General features: G+C 48.7%; 1 protein-coding gene across 1 annotated transcript; it reads left to right on the top strand.

The window, feature by feature from the left end:
• The first annotated feature begins 13359 nt into the window (after positions 1-13359).
• On the top strand, positions 13360-15653 carry LOC119570848 (basic proline-rich protein-like). Its single transcript, XM_037918431.1, has 4 exons — positions 13360-13428; positions 14580-14762; positions 15169-15200; positions 15392-15653. The coding sequence occupies exons 1-4, from the start codon at positions 13360-13362 to the stop codon at positions 15651-15653; spliced, it is 546 nt and encodes a 181-aa protein (XP_037774359.1).
• The last annotated feature ends 960 nt before the right edge of the window (positions 15654-16613 follow it).

Genomic DNA, 16613 nt, shown 5'->3' with positions numbered 1-16613 from the left:
CAGATCGGGGGCCCTTTCCCCCCCCCGGTGAGCTTTAGTTCGGTAGAGAGGTTCGGGGGGATCTCCTTTAAAACAAAGGGGGTGTTTTTGGCCACCTTTTGTGATTTGTTTGGGTTTGGTATGATGGGGCGTAGTTTGTGTTGTCGATGTGTTGTAGCGGCCCCATTTCGTTGTTTTGTGTGTGTATGCGTATGTTCGGGTTATTTGTATTTTTGGGTGTAGTGATTGTGCGGTAATGTGTACGATTCTGTTTGTATAGTGGGTTGTTTATCCAGTATAGTGCTTTGTTCTGTTGGATTGATCTTGGTTTTTGGTTTTGAGATTGCAATCAGTGGAAGGGTGAGTATTCGAGTATAGGTCTTACAGTATTTTTGTAAGTTTGAGTATAGGGGGTGTTGGCATATGAAAAGCGTCTGAGTTTTTGAGAGGTGTGTTGTTGGTTTATTCGGTTTTGTGCGTGTGTGTGAATACCGTTTCTGCTGAAGTGTAAGCCTAGCATGTTTCCTGGGGTTTGGGTTGGATGTCGTGTGGTTTTTGTGAGTGGGGGGGGGTTGCGTCTGGCCCACTGGTATGACTGTGAATTTTTTTGGGTTTGGTCGTATTTCCCTTTGTTTTCTTTGTTTTGATGTGTTTAGGCGTTTGGTGGCTGCTTTCATGATGTTTTTGGATTTGGAAAGGGGTGTGTTGATTTGTGTAATTTTCTTTGCATATGCATGTATTTGGTAGGGTGCTGGGGGGGTGGGTTTGGCAGTGTGAATAAAAGTGTTGGGAGGGGACGCTGCCCTGTGGAACCCCACTGTGAGAGAATGGGGGGGCCTAGGTGTGAACCCGTCTCCGGTGTGTTGGATTGATTTTTGTGTTGGTATCTTTATTTTTTTGGGAGTTATAAGCCCTGGGTTTATGAAAATTTATGTGGGGTGTTTTTCCCTATATGTTGCGGGGCTCGTTCGTCGGCGAATGTCCAGTAAAGGGACTTATGTGGAGACGTGGGGCTTTGTAGTTTGATAGGATGGATTCATGGTTTGTGGGTTGTTTTTGGAATAAAATCCTTTTTGTAGTTCGTGATTTTGTATTTTTCAGGATAGGGGTGTGTATTAATTTTCTTTTCCCAGCATTGGTTTTTGTGTATTTTATTGGCGTCACCATGTTCCGTATTTGTTTTTGTAAAAAACCTTTTCATTTTTCCCTTTTGGCGATTTCAAGTCCTTTTTTGGTGGTGTTTTGGGTGGTAAAATTTTTGGGGTTGGGCGTTAGAGCGGGACCCCGTAAAAAGAGGCCTCTCTCGCTGTGCCACCATTAGTCTTTCTGGACTTTTGGGGCTTTGGGTGGCTTGGGGAGTAGTTGTTTTTCATTGTCGACCCAGGTCTTTTCTTTTCTTTGTTTTCTTGTTTTTGCAGCGAGGGGTAACTGCGCGGTTTTTTGGGAGTTTTTGGGGTTTTTTGTTGTTTTTTTTTTGGTTGAGGGGGCTGTGTGTTTCGTGTTTCTTTTTTTTTCAGGGTTTTTGTGGTTTAAAATTGGGGTTGGCAGTTTTTCCCTTTTTTTTGGAAATGGGTTTTTCCATTGTCGATGCTTGTGAGTGTCCTCCATTTTTGGGTTTAAAACCTGGTTGTCCAGGTTTGACATGGATGATGGGCGGTGGGTTTGGAGGGGGGGAAGTTTTCAGGGGCCCAGGAGTCTGAGTCCCCCAGGTCGATGGTGGGAGGTTATTCTTCCTAGGGCTTTTCGGTGTTGCTGAACCCTTTTGTTGGGTCCATGGGTTTTTTTAAGTGTGCTGAACCAGTATTATTGTAATTTTCTTTTGAGAATTTTTGGAAGGACTAGGTGGACGGCTTTGTTTCTTGTTTTTTTTCCCGGGCAGATTTGGTTCAATAGAGGTTTCCCCTGCTTTCGGGATCCCTGTACAGTTCCCTGAGCAGCTTTTTGGGCAGCTTCTTTTATTGGTCGAGTTTTTTTTTCTTTATTTTTCTGTCATTTTCTATTTTTTTTTAACCCCCTTTTTGAGAGGGGGGCTGTTTGCCAGTGTTCGGTGTTCCCCCCACAATTAATGCATTTCTTGTGGGGGTGTTGCGATTTGTAGTTGTGGGTTTTTTAGCCACATTTAGAGCAGGTTTTTTTTTTATTTACATTCATTTTGGCATGGCCATAGCCCAGCAGTTTATGATTGTTTTATATTTTGAATCTTTCAATTTATTTTCCAAGGGGGGGTGAATAGTCTGAATAGATATATTTCCTTTTTCTTGATATCATTTGCTGTTTTATGGGTTGGGGAATCGACTTTTAATATATATTTTTTTTTCAAATTTTTGATGTTTCTACTTTGAGGATGGAGCTGTGAGTTTCTTTTTGATTGTGCGGGTCCAGGACCCCTTTTTGTCTTTTCTTTTAGGACTAAGGTGAGTTTGCCCTCATTTAAAGTGGTAAAAACGGGGGGAAGCCCTAGAGGGTTTGGGGGTCTTTGATTTGTCAGTAAAAATCTTTCGGGTTGTTTATTATTCGTAGGATGGTGTAATATCCATCGTGGGGGTTTAAGAGTCGGAGGGTCGGATGTCGGTCGAACAGGATTGTGTAGCAGGGCTTTTTTTGGGGGGGGACCCCCTGGATAGTTATTTTTTTTTTTGTCATTTTTTTTTATTTTCATCCTGCCTGAACCGAGAAGCTCCTGCCCGGCAATTACAACACCCCCCAAACCGGGGTGCTCTTGATGCCTGGAAAACCCGCCCATCCCCTTTTGGCACTGGAGGGGAACAAGTCACACTCCCCCAGAGCTGTGTTGGGGGATGTGTTTTTTGGTGGGGCGGGGTATGGGAGCAACAAAGTTGCACGACCGGGGCCTGAAGCAGAATGGGGGATCTCTTTAGGAGGTTCAGAGAACAGTGGATGGGGGGGGTCGATAGAGGGGGCTCAGGGTCGGAGAGGGGGTGTCATCCGGATCTCTCCCCACTTAGGCGCCATACAGCATGCTAAGCAAGAGAGTATCACATGGCACCCCTTACAACAAGGGCCCAGGCCAAGGAGTCACTTTATGAATTTCCCGTAACACAGCCAAGCAAGGTAGTCACCCCTAGACACTCCCGTAACACACCCACACCAAGAGGGTCACTTCGGGACGAGGGGGACGACGTCATAAAAGCCCGAGTAGGGGACCTTCCGTCGAGTCCGGATGATTATAGTCGTGTTATATGGGCGTATATGGGTGGGGGTGTTATGTTTTCGGTGAGGTGAGTTTTCTGGGCCCCCGTGTGGTTTTTTTCGTGGTTTTGTTTGCTATGATGTTATTGTAGTGCTTTTTTCTTTTGCGTAGCGGGCCCAGGTGTTTCGCTCGTCGTGTATGGGGTTCAGAGGTTCCCATGCTGTATTTCTGGGAAGTGTTTCTAGGAAAAAAGTCTAGAATTTTTTCGCCGTTACCCAGAGTAGTGTTTGTTTTTACTGATTGCTTTTTGAGTTTTTGTGATTTTGATATGCAACCAGTGGGACAGGTGTGTATTCAAGGATAGGTTTTTACAGTTGTTTTGTAGAGTCTGAGCTTTTTTTGGGTGTGCAGCTGAAAAAGCGTCTGAGTTTGGTGAGTGTTGTGCGTGTTGTGCGATTCGTGTGTGACGTGTGATATGAAGCCTGGGGTTTGTAAAAATGAAAGCAAGATGTTTCCCTTGTTTGTGTAGGGAGTTGGTTTTGGGGGCTGTGAGGGTTGTGGGTTTTGCGGTATGTGCAGATTTTGAATTTGTTGATTTTTTTGTCTGTTTTTTCCCAATGGTGTAAAAGGGTTTTAAATGTCTGTATAGCTCTTTTTTTGTTCGTTTTTGATGGTTGTTTTTGGGGGGTGTGAGATATTGGTGAAATCGTCTGCATAGGAAATATATTTGCGTAGGTGTAGGTTGGGCAGATGGCGTTACAGGATATACAGGGTTGGTAGAGAACATTTCCCGTGGACTCCATTTGGGTGGATGGGGGGCCCCAGGCGTTTTGGGGCAGCCCTGGGCCCAGGAAGCTCGGGGAGGCGTGTGAGATGTGTGGGGAGTTGTAATTGTTTTAATTTGTATTTGAGGCCGTTGTGCCGGGCCCTTTGTCAACCCTTTGCTGACGTCTTTATTTAAAAATGTTAACGGGCTTTTTAACGAGACCGAGAGAAATTTCCCCTCATAGCGAGGGCGATAGCGCTCTCGGCCCCCCTGTGTGGCAAAAGCCGTGTTCCCCCTACTGTTGTGTTTTTTGTTGTTTTCCAGGTGGTGATAAGTTGCGGTTTTACCCTCTCTAGCAGTTTCCTGGGAATTCCCAGCAATGAGATAGGGGATATTTCCCCACCTCAGTAGATTTCCCCTTTCGGAATGAGGGTGGGTGGCGTGTTTGAATTGTCGGGGAAAAAATATCCGTAGCCAATGCCGCTTTAAAAGAGATGGCGTAACCTGGGGAAAATGGGTGGCAGAGTTCAGATTTTTTGTTTAGTTGCTTGCCCTGGTTTGTTTTTTTGGTCTGTTTGATGGTGTTGACAATTTCTTCGGGAGTGAAGGGTGGGAGGGGATGTCCTCGTGAGGTTTTTTTAGTGAGATGTTTTCGGGAAAAATTGTTTTTCTGTGTTGGGTAGGTAGGTTTTACCTCGGTCTCTGTAGGGGGGCAAACGGGGTTTCGGGGGGGGTGTTTTGGAAATTCTGTTGCCAGAATTCCCTGTGGGTAGCTCCATCTCCTCCCCCGAGTTTACCTTCGTCTGTGTGTGTTGTACGGGTATGTGGGGTTGTTGTTCGACCCATGAGCTTTTTTAAAGGGAGCTCCAAAATTTTTGGGGTTTTTGGGTTTTTTTGAATAGTCTCTGTGTAATGAGCCCCCAGTGTTGTTTTTTATTATTTTAATTGTGTTTTTTGGTTTGGATTCTCTTTTTGTGAGCGTATTTGGCGTCCCAGCCCCGTGTTTTTAAAAGGGGCGGTAAGTCCCTGTTTTGTTTTTTAAGCAATTTAGACGATGTGTTTCTCTGTAGTGAGGGAGGGTTTTTGTATGAGTTTGGGGATGTGGCTTCCGGGGCGTTGTATGTCTGGTACCCTGTTCAAAGGTGGGTTTTTATTGTGTGGTGGGTTCCCCCTCGAGATCATTTATTGTGGTTTTTCAAGTGCTTATTAAAGCCCCCCCGTTTCATTTTTAAAGGATTCTGGGGGTTGTTTTGGGATCATGAAGGTTTTTTGAGTGTGTTAGGATGAGGGGGAGGGGGTCGCTGGATGGATATCGTCTTTTGTTAATGGGGGTGTAGGTTGTAGGGGTTTGCAAGAACTATGTCGGGTGGGTTGCTGGTTGTGGGTAATGTAAGTTGGTTGTGTGACCGAGGTGTGTCAGTCGCCTTTGTAGTATGAGGCCGGGCCTCTGCCTATGTTTTTGGGTGGTTGACCAAATAGGGCGGGTTTTGCGTTAAATTTCCCCCCGGATGTATATTGGTTTGTTATGTCTCAGGAGTGCGGGATGTCGGGTTTGGTATGTATGGCACGTGGGGGTGGGTATAGTGTTCCCAATATGATGGGCCTTGTGGTGTTTTTATTTGGGACTCCCAAAGGGGGTCTGAAGGAAGTTTTTGATGTTTTTGTTTTGGATGTTGTTTTGATTGCTATAGCTACGCCACGTTTTGTTTTTGTGACTTTTTGGAAGAGAGTTTGGTATGTGTATATTTTTAGGGGTTAGTGTTTTGACCCCAGGGGTTTTTAAGAGGAGATATGGGGGTCGTTTTTTCGGTAGGTGTTGAGAGTTTTTTTCCAGTTTTCCAGTGTAAGATTTTGGTTGTATGATGGTGGGGTGAGTGTATGTGGAAAGTGCCATGTTGTGTGTCTGTTTTATTGGGGTCCGATGAGGTGTCCGTTGGTTTTTTGTGAATTTTTCTGTGTATTCGATCAGGGGGTGTTGTCAATGTGTATGTTACCTTCCAAGAGGTGTACATGTATTTTTGAGCTAAAACCCATGTTAAATGCTCGCTTGGTCTTTAGCCATTTGATAGGGTTTCTTTCAAATTTTCTTGCCCAATTTCCTCTTTCCAGTTTATGTATTTTCGGGGGGGTTTCTGCAAACAGTGTATCCCATAAAAACGAGGGGTCAACTGCAGTGCCGTCCATGAGGCGGTCCCAACCACCTGTCTCTGTGACATTTTTCGAGTTTTTTTTCCCGGGAGAGGTGGGGGTGGGCCCGGGGAGGTATGGCGGACTCCCCGGGGGGGTTTTGTGGTGAGGGCCGGGGAAGGGTTGGCGGCCCCGTGGGAGGGCGCTGGGGCTGCTTTTGGCTTGCTTTGGCCTAACTGAGGGTCGGGCTTAGGAGTGCACTGGGGGATGGGAGATCTGGGGGGATCTTCTTTAGTTGCTCTCCAGGGCAACATCATGTGATTACCCCCCTGTGGCTAAGGGGGGTATTTTGGAGATTTAGCAGGGGGGGGATCCCCTTTAAGATCCCAGGAGTCGGCCTCCCCAGATCAAGCCAGGAAGGTTATTTTTGCTAGGGCCCCCTTTGCAGGGGCCCTAAAGCCCTTTTCGGGGGGCAATGAGGTTTGAGTGAGCAGCAGGAGAAAAATCATGATATATTTGAGGCGTTTGGAAGGGCAAAGTGGACGGGCTCCTGCGGCCTTTTGCCCCATCCCTTTAAGGGGCCCTAGCTTCTTTCTTTTTTCCCTTTTCTTTTTCTCTTGCTGTGAGACTTCAACCCCTCTTTCTTGCAGGGAACTTTTGGCAAAGTGCGGTGGTCACCGCCGCAATTGAGGCATTTTTCAATACTTTTGCAGTCCCTGTAGAGGGTGGAGGAGCCGCATTCAGAGCCCCGGGTTCTTTGTCTCCTTGCATTGGCTTTGATATGTCCATAGCCATAGCAGTTCTCCCCTGCCTAGTGGCGTGAAGCGCTCAATTCAATTTCCAAGGGGCGAAAAGAGGTTGAAGGGGTTTAAATACCCTTTTCCCTTTGATGTTTTTGGCAGCCTGGTGCCTGAGAAGGGGATTTTGAGGAGATAGAGTTTTTGAGGACAAACACTTTTCGCAGGGGAGTCGGGAGCGCTCCATGACCGTGGCAAGGGCTGATCAGGTTCGTTAACCACGTGTCTGCCCAGTTTTTTGAAGACCAGCGTGAGTTTGGGCCCTTAGTGGGGGGGGAGACAGGAGGAACCCAGATTTTTAATATCGACTGTGGGAGGAGAAAATTTCTTTGGGCATGGTGTCTCATCAATGGAGCAAGAACCCCTTCGGGTTTTGATAGTCCCGAATACCCTGATTTTTGGCCCTCAAAGAGAGTTTGGAAAGGGCTCCGCCGGTTTAGGCCGGGGGGGCCCCCTTGAGAAAGATTTTAAAACCTTTAATAATTTAAATGAGTGAGGTGAGGGAGATGAGGGGATAAAGGTGTTTGAAGAGAGATGGGGAGATTTAGGAAACCCGAAAATAGAGGCCCGGACTGACCCCTCAGTGACGGGGCTGGTAGCGTTTCCAGCACATAGGGGAAATCGGAGTTTAGGTTTTGGGCAACTCCTTGCTCCCAAAACCCTTGCAAAAAGGGAATAGGTGAGAGTGCACCACCAAACGCAAAAAAGGGAAATTTTGTAGGAGAAAAGCACACGTACAGGCACCCAGACTGCTGGGCCTCCCTTACAGGTTTCCCTGTGATAGAGAGGGCTGCGGGTCTGGGGAAAGGTGTAATATTCCTTGTCACCACAATAGTTAGAAGGAAAATACCGCAAAAGGGCGTACAAGGCAAATCTTAAAACCAGAGATTTTTACAAAGCATTTATTTTAAATTGAGAGGGCAAGATAGCAAAAATGTTCGCGGCGCGATTGAGGCCTGGGCAGCCCGGGGTTTGCTCAATGACACTTTGAGGATCGTTTTGCTTTTAGGGTCACTCTTTTGGGCTTTGACTGGGGAGCGGGGAACCTTCACCACCTTCCCCACACCCCACCCTCTTTATAGTGAGTCTATGGCTGGCCACAACCTTCTTTGTATATTGTGTTTTTGAATTTCGACTGTATTATTCACTCGTGGTGCAAACCAAAGGGAGTTCCCACCCTTGCAGGAAACCACTTTTTTGTATATATGTAATTTTTTTTTTTGTTGCTTGTTTGCTTAGATTGCGAATTTCTGGCTTCGCCCGGGCCTTTCACTTAGGGCCCGGCCTGTGCAGTTTTTTTATGGTGTCTCATTTGTTGGTCTGCACCAGTGCTCCCGGGGCGGGGGGATTCCCAGAGGCGCCCTGTAGCCGTGGTGTAAGATTTTGCATAATTTTTTACCAGCCCCCGGGCTGTGTTCTGTGGGCTTTGTCTTAGGAATTGGTGTGCACGCAATTCCCCAATAGTGTACCGTGTGGCTTTCGGTCGCCGCAAGATGCAACCCCTCTCTTCACGTCTATGGTTTGTTAATCTCCCGCACAGGGGAAAACCTAGGCACATTCTGTGCAGAATGACTTCGGTACCTCTGTGTTTATTTCAGAGAGGCCAGTTTTCATGCTGGGCATCGAGTACCAGGGGCCCGAGGGGGAATATCTCGTTCCTCTCTGTAAAGCGCAGGAGGAAGGGGGGGGCCGTCACCGTACACTTCCTCTTAAGTAATTTCGGCCTGATGTATTACATGGATTAGGGGGATACCCTCCCGTTTTCGGCTAATCTGTCAGCAAGTCATTGCCTCTGGTCCCTTAGGCTGGGAACCCAGTTTATGATAATTCTTCTCCCCCTGAGCAAGCATCCTTTTGTGCTTTTGTGGGGATGGTTGTCGGAGGTAGATGTTTCAGTGGGTGAGGCTGTGAAGACGTCGCGGCTCCTTTGGAGTCGTGTGATGACCACGGCCTTTCCCCAGGACACGTGGTCAGTGCTCCATGATAGCAACTCCCCCTTGCCTGTAGCGGGGAGGCGTTGTTTTTACCCCATGGTATTGGGATCCCTTGCTGGAAGCCGGCCCCCTGCAGGGGGTCAAGGGATCGACCGACCCATCCGTGTAATTGTTCTGCCCCCCGGAGGGGTGAAGGTTGCAATGCCCCTCGGGGGTTTTGCCTTTAGGCTAGGCGTACAATATTCTTTCTTTTTGTTGCCAGCTCATGACCGAAAAACTCTATCGAGTTTGTGCCACGGCGGAGTTTCAACAAAGTGGGGTGGGGGGAGTCCATCCCCTTGGCCGAGCGGTTCTTTGAGCTGAGGCGTATAGCACCCTGGCTGTGGAGACAGCCAGGATTTGTTTCAAACAGCCGTTATCTTGTTTAGGCGTCTGACTTTTTTGTGTCTTAGTTTGGGTTTTCCTGGGACCCGGGATGACCTTTGATAAAAATTGTGCTGCCGTTAGATAAATTTCGTGGGCCAAGGGGAGAAGGTTTGTCTCCACTAGGAGGTTGAGGACCTTGGGCCCCCCTTGGGGACCCAAAATGCCCCTGGCGGCTTCGTTTTGGACTGTCTCCAATCGGTTTTTTATTTTTTCTTTTAATGCCAATAGAGCGAGGGAGGTTTAGTCACAATGGGCCCTGACAGCTGTACTAGAATGTTTAGACCTGTGCTGGCCCCATGCGTTTTCCCATCATTGCTTCATGACAGACGTTTCCCTTTTGTTCGGTCAAGCAGGTATGGCCCTCCGGCGGAAGGAGAGGGCCCGTTATCCTTACCCCAGGTAGAGGTTTTCCGAACCCATCCAAGTCCATCCCTGGATTTTCAGACTTGTCCCTTGAACTCTCTGTCTCAGAGCCATGGCTTTGGTTTTGGCTGCAGATATTTTTTAGCCGTCCTGCAACACCCCTCGGATCCCAAGCCAGACAACGTGGGCTTGTTTGGCAGTGTGGTCCGGGGAGATGATAGCAAGATCGTCTGCATGGAGATGATCTTGCACCCCACTGGGGGGTTTATTTGAGGATACAGGACTTTAGTGTGTTAAAGGGGCTGGACTGAGAACCCAAAACCCTGTGGCGTTCCATTTTCAGTGGCATGTGCTTGATAGGTGCCCTTTGGGAAATTTTGATTTGGCTGTTCTTTTTCGTAAAGTAGTCACCTATCCAACCCAAAAGAGCTTACCTCTGTTTCCCTTTTTTGGTCGGGCTCTCCGAATGGCAAGAGGATTTCCCGATCGAAACTTCTCCAGGAAGATGTGCCGTGTTTATGTGCCAAGAGGTGGCTTGCTGTGCGCTGTGCCAGCCCTGGTAAACCGTGGAGGTTTTTCGTGGGGGGGTCCCTTTTTCCATTGGACCCGGGTTTTAATACCATCCTTCGGCAGTTTTGGCCGGGACAGGGGGAGAGGGATGGGGGGTTTTTCCCCGGGTTTCCCTTTGGTTTAGGTAGGGGGAACTGGGGACCCCTCTTCCAGTCTGGGGTGAGTGGAAGTTTCCCAGGATTTTTGATGAGTTGCAGAAATGCAAGCTCCCTCCCAGCCCCAGGGGGGAGATGTGGGGACGAGACCCCCGTCATCCCCCGGGGGCTGAGTTGAACTGGTTTATAGGATCTTTAGTCCCTCAGAGAAAAGATAACGTCTTATTATCGGATTGGGCTGCCCTTTTTGAGTGAGAAAGTCTGTTGGTGTAGGCGTTTTTGTTTTGCCCTCATTTTGGGCTGGCAGATGTCGTACTCGTTCTCGAGAGAATTCTTGTGCCAGTTTGTTGGCCTTGACTGGGGGCGTGGGGGTGTTTGGGGGGCTGAGCGGCTGGGGCCGTTTAAACCCGTTGCCAAAGCTCTGAGAGGGGGTAGGGTGATCGAAAGACTCACACCATTCCACCCCCCTTTTTCCTGCCCCCTCTGCGGGCAGTTTCCCTTTGCATCCCGAAGCCTCCCTTAGGAGGGGGGGTTTCTTTGCCTTCAAAAATTTTTCGGCACATTTTTACCCGGGGTTTGACCTCCCTAACTTGTCATTGAATACCGGGGCCCCTTGTGACCCTGGTATTCAATGACAAGATTAGGGGGGAAAACCCACAGGGTAAATATGGCGAAAACATTTGAAGGCAAAGAACCTAGCCCTCCTAAGGGAGGCTGTCAGGGATGAAAGGGAAAAACTGCCAGCAGAGTGAGGCAGAAAGTCGGGAATGGGTGATTTTTTGATAACGTACCACCCTCTCAGAGTTTTGGCAAGGGGTCAAGCACCCACCAGCCGCTCGCCCGAGATGCACGCACCACGGACCCCCAGTCAGGGGCCCAAAAAAACGGCACAAGAATTCTCTGCGAGAACGAGTAGCGACAGTTCCACCCAAAAAATGAGGGCAAGACAAGAACGCCTAAACCAGACGACTTGCTCACATCAGAGAAAGGGGCAGCCGAATCAAAAACTAAGACGTATCTTTTCTCTGGGGGAACTAAGGATGCATATAAAGCCAGTTGCAACTCAGCCCCGGGCGATGCGGGATTGTACCCCTCATCTCCCCCCTGGGACGGAGGTGAGCTTGCATTTCTGCAACTCATAAAACAAGCCCTGGGAAATTTCCCCCCTTCCCCCAGAGTGGAAGGGGCTACCATAGTTCCCATCCCTAAACCAAAAAAAAACCGGGAAATACCGCCCCACCCCTCCCTCGCTGTCTGGCCAAGACTCCCGAGGGATGGTATTAAACCCGGGTCCAATGGAAAAGGGGGACCCCCCACGAACACCCCCACGGGTTCACGGGGGCATGAGCACAGCGACAGCATACCCACCCCTTTTGAGCACAATAAAACCGGGCACATCTGCCCTGGAGAAGGTTTTTCGAATCGGAAGTTCTTGCCTTTCAGGGAGCCGACCCAAAAAAAGGAACAGAGGTAAGCTTTGGTTTGGGATAGGTGACACTTTACAAATAGAACCGGTCAAACCAAGGGTCCCCTATAAGCACTGCCACTAGAAAATGGAACCCACGGGGGGGGTTTCAGTCCAGCCCCTTTAACACCTAATGTCCTGATCCTCAACAAAAAACCCTCCAGTGGGGGCAAGATCTCCCATCAGACGATTTGCTATCATCTCCACTGGACCCACTGCCTAAACAAAGCCCAGCGGCGGGACTTGGTATCCGGGAGTGTTCAGGACAGGATAAAGATATTGCCCCAAATCAAAGCCAGGGCTCTGAGACAGAGATTTAAGGACAAGTCTAAAAACCCGGGGAAAGGACTTGGAGTGGGTTCGGAAAATCCCTCTACCTTGGGGAAAAGGAAGAGGACCCTCCCCTTTCCCGCCAGGGGGCCCAGTACCGCTTGACCGAACAAAGGAAAGGGATCTGTCATGAGAGCAAGGTGGAAGAGATGGGGGCCCAGACACAGAGTACTAAGATCTTTCTATGTCATGCTGTCAGGCCCATTGTGAATGCCCCCCTCGCTCGATTGGCATAAGAGAAAATATAAAGCCGTTGGGGGGACAGCCCAAAAAACGAAGCCGCCGGGGTTTCGGGGTGCCCAAGGGGGCGAAGGCCCAAAACTCCTAGTGGAGAAAAAACCTTCCCCCCTTTGGCCTCACGAATTGTTTTAACGGCAGCAAAAATTCTTATCAAAGGTCATCCAGGTCCAGGAACACAACCCAAAACACAAAATAGTCAGGACGCCTAGAACAAGAAACGAGCTGTTTGAAAAAAAACCCCTGGTGTCTCACAAAAGCCAGGGTGCTAAACGCCATCAGCTCAAAAAACCCGCTATGGCCAAGGGCATGGACTCCCCACACCCGACTTTGTTGAAGCCCCGCCGTGGGCAAAAAACCGATAAGTTCTCGGTATGAGACGGCAAGCAAAAAAAATGAATATTGTACCCCAAGCCAAAAAGGCAGAAACCCAGAGGGTCATTGCAGCTTCCCCCCTCGGGGGAGCAGAACATATTACAGGATGGATCGGTCGACCCCTTTGACCCACACTGCGGCCCCGGCTTTTGCAGCAAGGGGATGCCACAATATCCAGAGGGTAACAGACAACGCCTCCTCGCTACAGGCAGAGGCAGTTGTTCATGGGGCACTGAGCCACGTGTCCGTGAGGGGGGGACAGTGGTCATACACACAGACCCCAAAAGGAGCCGTCGACGTCTTCAGCAGCATCCCCCATGAAACTTTACCCCCTGAAAAAAACCATCCGCACAATAGCACAAAGGTGTTTGCTCGGGGTAGAAAAAATTATATAAAACGGGGTTTCCCAGCCAATGGGCCCAGAGGCAATGAGCTTGCTGACAGATAGCCGAAATCCCCCAGGGTTGCCCCTAACCCAGAAAAATACACAGAGCCGAAAATTACTTAAGAGGAAGGTCGGTGACGGCCAACCCCTTCCTCTGCAGCTCACAGAGAGGAAACGGATTTTCCCCCCTCGGCCGCGGTACTCAGATGCCACGGAAACCACTGGCACTCTCTGAAAAAACAACAGGGTACCGAAGTCATTTGACAAAAATGTGCCTAGGTTACCATGGCAGGGAGATATAAAAAACCATAAACTGAAGAGAGGTTTTGCAGCATGCGGCGAGCCGAACCCCCCCCCACATGGTACACTATTGGGAATTGGTGCCAGAATTTCCTAAGAAAAAGCCCAAGAACACAGCCGTCGTGCTGGTAAAGGTTTATGCAAATGCTTACCCCACGGCTACGGGAAAGCGCCTGCGGCAATCCACCGCCCGGAAAAGCATGAGTGCAGCCCAAAACAAATGAGACGCCAAAAAAAAGCGAAAAAGGCCCGGGCAAATAAGTAAAAGGGCCCCGGGGGCGAAGCCAGAATTTCGCAAATTCAAGCAAGAAAAGCAATAAAAATAAAATATACATTATACAAAAATGTGAGTTTCTGCAAGGGGGGAAACATCCTTGGTTTTGCACGCACGAGTGAATATATACGTCGAAAATTACAAAAACACATATATACAAAAAAGGGTTTGTGGCCAGCACATAGACCATAAAAAGAGAGGTGGTGATGTGGTGAAGGTGGTAAAGGTTCCCACGCTCACCCAGTAAAAGCCAAGAGAGTGACCATATAGAAAAAACGACCTAAAAAGGTCTTTGAGCAACCCTGGTCTGCCGAGGCCTCAATCGCGCCGCGATTTTTTGCTATCTTGCCCTCTAAATTAAAAAAAAAGCTTAGTAAAGAATCTCTTTTTTTCGAGTTTTTGCCTTCTACCCCTTTAGCGGTATTTCCTTCTAACTTTTGAGGGTGAAAGGGAATATTACCCCTTTTCCCCGACCCGAGCTCTCTCTAACAGGAAACCTGTATAGGGAGGCCCCAGCAGTTGGGGGGACCTGTACTGGCTTTATCCTACTAAACTTCTTCCCTTTCTTGCGTTTGGGTGGTGCACTCTCACCTACTGCCCCTTTATAGCAAGTTTGGCAGAAGGGGTTGCCCAACACATAAACTCCGACCTCTAGTTTTGGGAGAACGCTCCAGCCTGTACTAGGGGGGTCGAGCCGGGCCCTCTATTTCGGCTTCTAACTTTCATTCTTTTCAAATCACCTTATCCCCCATCTCACCCCCCTCATTTATGTTAAAATTATTAAGGTAAGTCTTTTCTCAAGGGGGCCCCCGGCCCCTAACCGCGGGGACCCCCCTGCCAAGGCTCTTTTTTAGGCCAAATATCAGGGTACCCCCCGGTACTACAAATCCATAAAGGGATATTTGCTCTCTTTGATGAGACGCCCATCCCCAAAAAAATTTTCTCCCCACGACAGCGATATGCTAAAGAATCTGGGTTCACCCCTGTGCCCCCCCCCGCGTAAAGGGCCCCAAGCTCCGTGGTCTTCAAAAGACGGACGGGGACACGGGGGTTAACGACCTGAGTCAGCCATTCCCGAGAGATCAGGCAGCTCCCCCGACCCCCATGTCGAAAAGGTTGCCCTCAAAAAACCAAAACCCTCAAAGTCCACTTCTCAGGCACCAGGCTCCCAAAAACATCAGAGAAAGGGTATTTACCTTTAAACCCTTTTTGTCGCCCCTTGGCAAATTGAATTTGACGCTTCACGCCACTCAGGCAGGTATGAACTGCTAGGCTAGGACATATCAAAAAGCCAAGAAAGGGAGAAAAAGAGCCCCAGGTGCTCTGAATGCGGCCCTCCACACACTCATACAGGGATGCAAAAGTAATGTGAAAAAATGCCTCAATTGCGGGGTGACCACCGCCCCTTTCGCCAACAGTTCCCCTGCAAAAAAAGAGGCTATGAAAGTCTCACAAAAAAGGGAAAAAAAGAAAAGGAGAAAGAAAAAGAAGCTGGCCTCTTAAGGGTAGTGGCGCAAAAGGCAGCGCAGGAGACAGTCCACTTAGTTTTCCAAACGATCTCTCAAAAATTCATGTTGTTCCCCTCTGCTCACAGCAGAACCTCATTGCCCCTGAAAAGGGCTTTAGGCACCATCCCAAAGGAGGCCTAGCAAGAAATAACCTCCGAGCTTGATCTGGGGGGGGCCGACCCCGGGGCTTTTAAAGGTGACCAGCCCCCTGTAAATCTCCGACACTACCCCTTGCCACGGGGGGAGTAATACATGAGTTGCCCTGGAGAAGCAACAATGAAGACCCCCCCGATCCCCCATCCACCCCAGGACAGCTCCTAAGCCGAGCCCAGTTGGGCCCAAAGGAGCAACCCCAAAAAGCAGCCACCAGCGGGACCCTCCCACGGAGGTCCCCCAGACTTCCCGGCCCCCATCAACAAGACCCCCCCAGGGGAGCCCGCCATACCCCCCGGGACCCCCCACCCCATCCCCGGTACAAAAAAGTCGAAAGATGTCACAAGACGAGGAGGTTTTGGGACCCCCCATGGACGGCACTGCATTTGACCCTCTTTCTAGGGCAACGACTGTTTGAAAAAACCCCCCAGAAATACATAATTGGAAGAGGGGAAAATTTGGGCAAGAAATTAGAAAGAACCGTATCAAGTGGCTCATGACCAAAGCGAGCTTTTTAAAAACAGGGTTATAGCTAAAAAAAATAATGTAACCCTTGGAAGTAACATACACATGGAAAAACCCCCATGATCGATACTACAGAAAATTCCAAAATCCCCAACGGAACTCATCGACGCTCCACAAAAACAACAACACAACATGGCATTTTCCACACTACACTCCGCCTCACCATATACAACACAACGTCTTACACTGGAAAAAATGGAAACACAAAAACTCTGCAAACCTCCCCGAAAACACGCCCACTTCATCCTCTTAAACAGCCATGGGTCAATAACACAACCATAAATATATACAATACAAAATTACTTTCCAACAAGCACAAGAACAAAGCGTGGGTGTTAAGCAATCAAAAACAACATCCAAACAAAATCATCAACAACTTCCATTAGACCTTTTGGCATCGAAAAAAACACACCACAAGGACCCATAAATTTTTGGAAACACTTACCTACCCCCACGTAGACCATAATACCAAAACCCCGAACCCTGCAGCTCCGAGAAAACAAACCAATATAAATCCGGGGAGATTTTAACGCAAACCAGCCACTATTTGGATCAACCACACCAACAACATAGGCAGGGGCCTGGCCTCATAATACAAAAGGCAGACGGACACCCTCGGTCCACAACACCAATTACATTCCCCAAAAAACACAGCAACCACCCCGGGGAATAGTTCTTGCAAACCCCCTAGCACCCCTACACCCCATATAAAACAGCGATATCACATCCAGCGACCACCCCCGGTCACCAACACATCAACAAACCCTATCTGATCCAACAAAACCCCGAGAACCTTCAAACATGAAAAAACTGGGAGGGCTTCAAATAAGCATTTGAAAAAAACAAAAAAAAA

Source organism: Penaeus monodon, unplaced genomic scaffold (genome assembly GCF_015228065.2).
Source record: "Penaeus monodon isolate SGIC_2016 unplaced genomic scaffold, NSTDA_Pmon_1 PmonScaffold_4161, whole genome shotgun sequence".
In the NCBI taxonomy this organism is placed as follows: Eukaryota; Metazoa; Arthropoda; class Malacostraca; order Decapoda; family Penaeidae; genus Penaeus; species Penaeus monodon.
The sequence above is the reverse complement of the archived record's forward strand: the minus strand, read 5'-3'. Positions and strand labels throughout refer to the sequence as shown.

What these genes read in the sequence shown, in the direction of transcription:
- LOC119570848 (XM_037918431.1), top strand. Translation starts at nt 13,360, where the DNA reads ATGGTACACTATTGGGAATTGGTGCCAGAATTTCCTAAGAAAAAGCCC. An exon ending in CCAAAAACATCAGAGAAAGG is followed by an intron (nt 14,763 to 15,168) that starts GTATTTACCTTT and finishes CTCTGCTCACAG; the next exon opens with CAGAACCTCATTGCCCCTGA. An exon ending in GCCCCTGAAAAGGGCTTTAG is followed by an intron (nt 15,201 to 15,391) that starts GCACCATCCCAA and finishes CATCCACCCCAG; the next exon opens with GACAGCTCCTAAGCCGAGCC.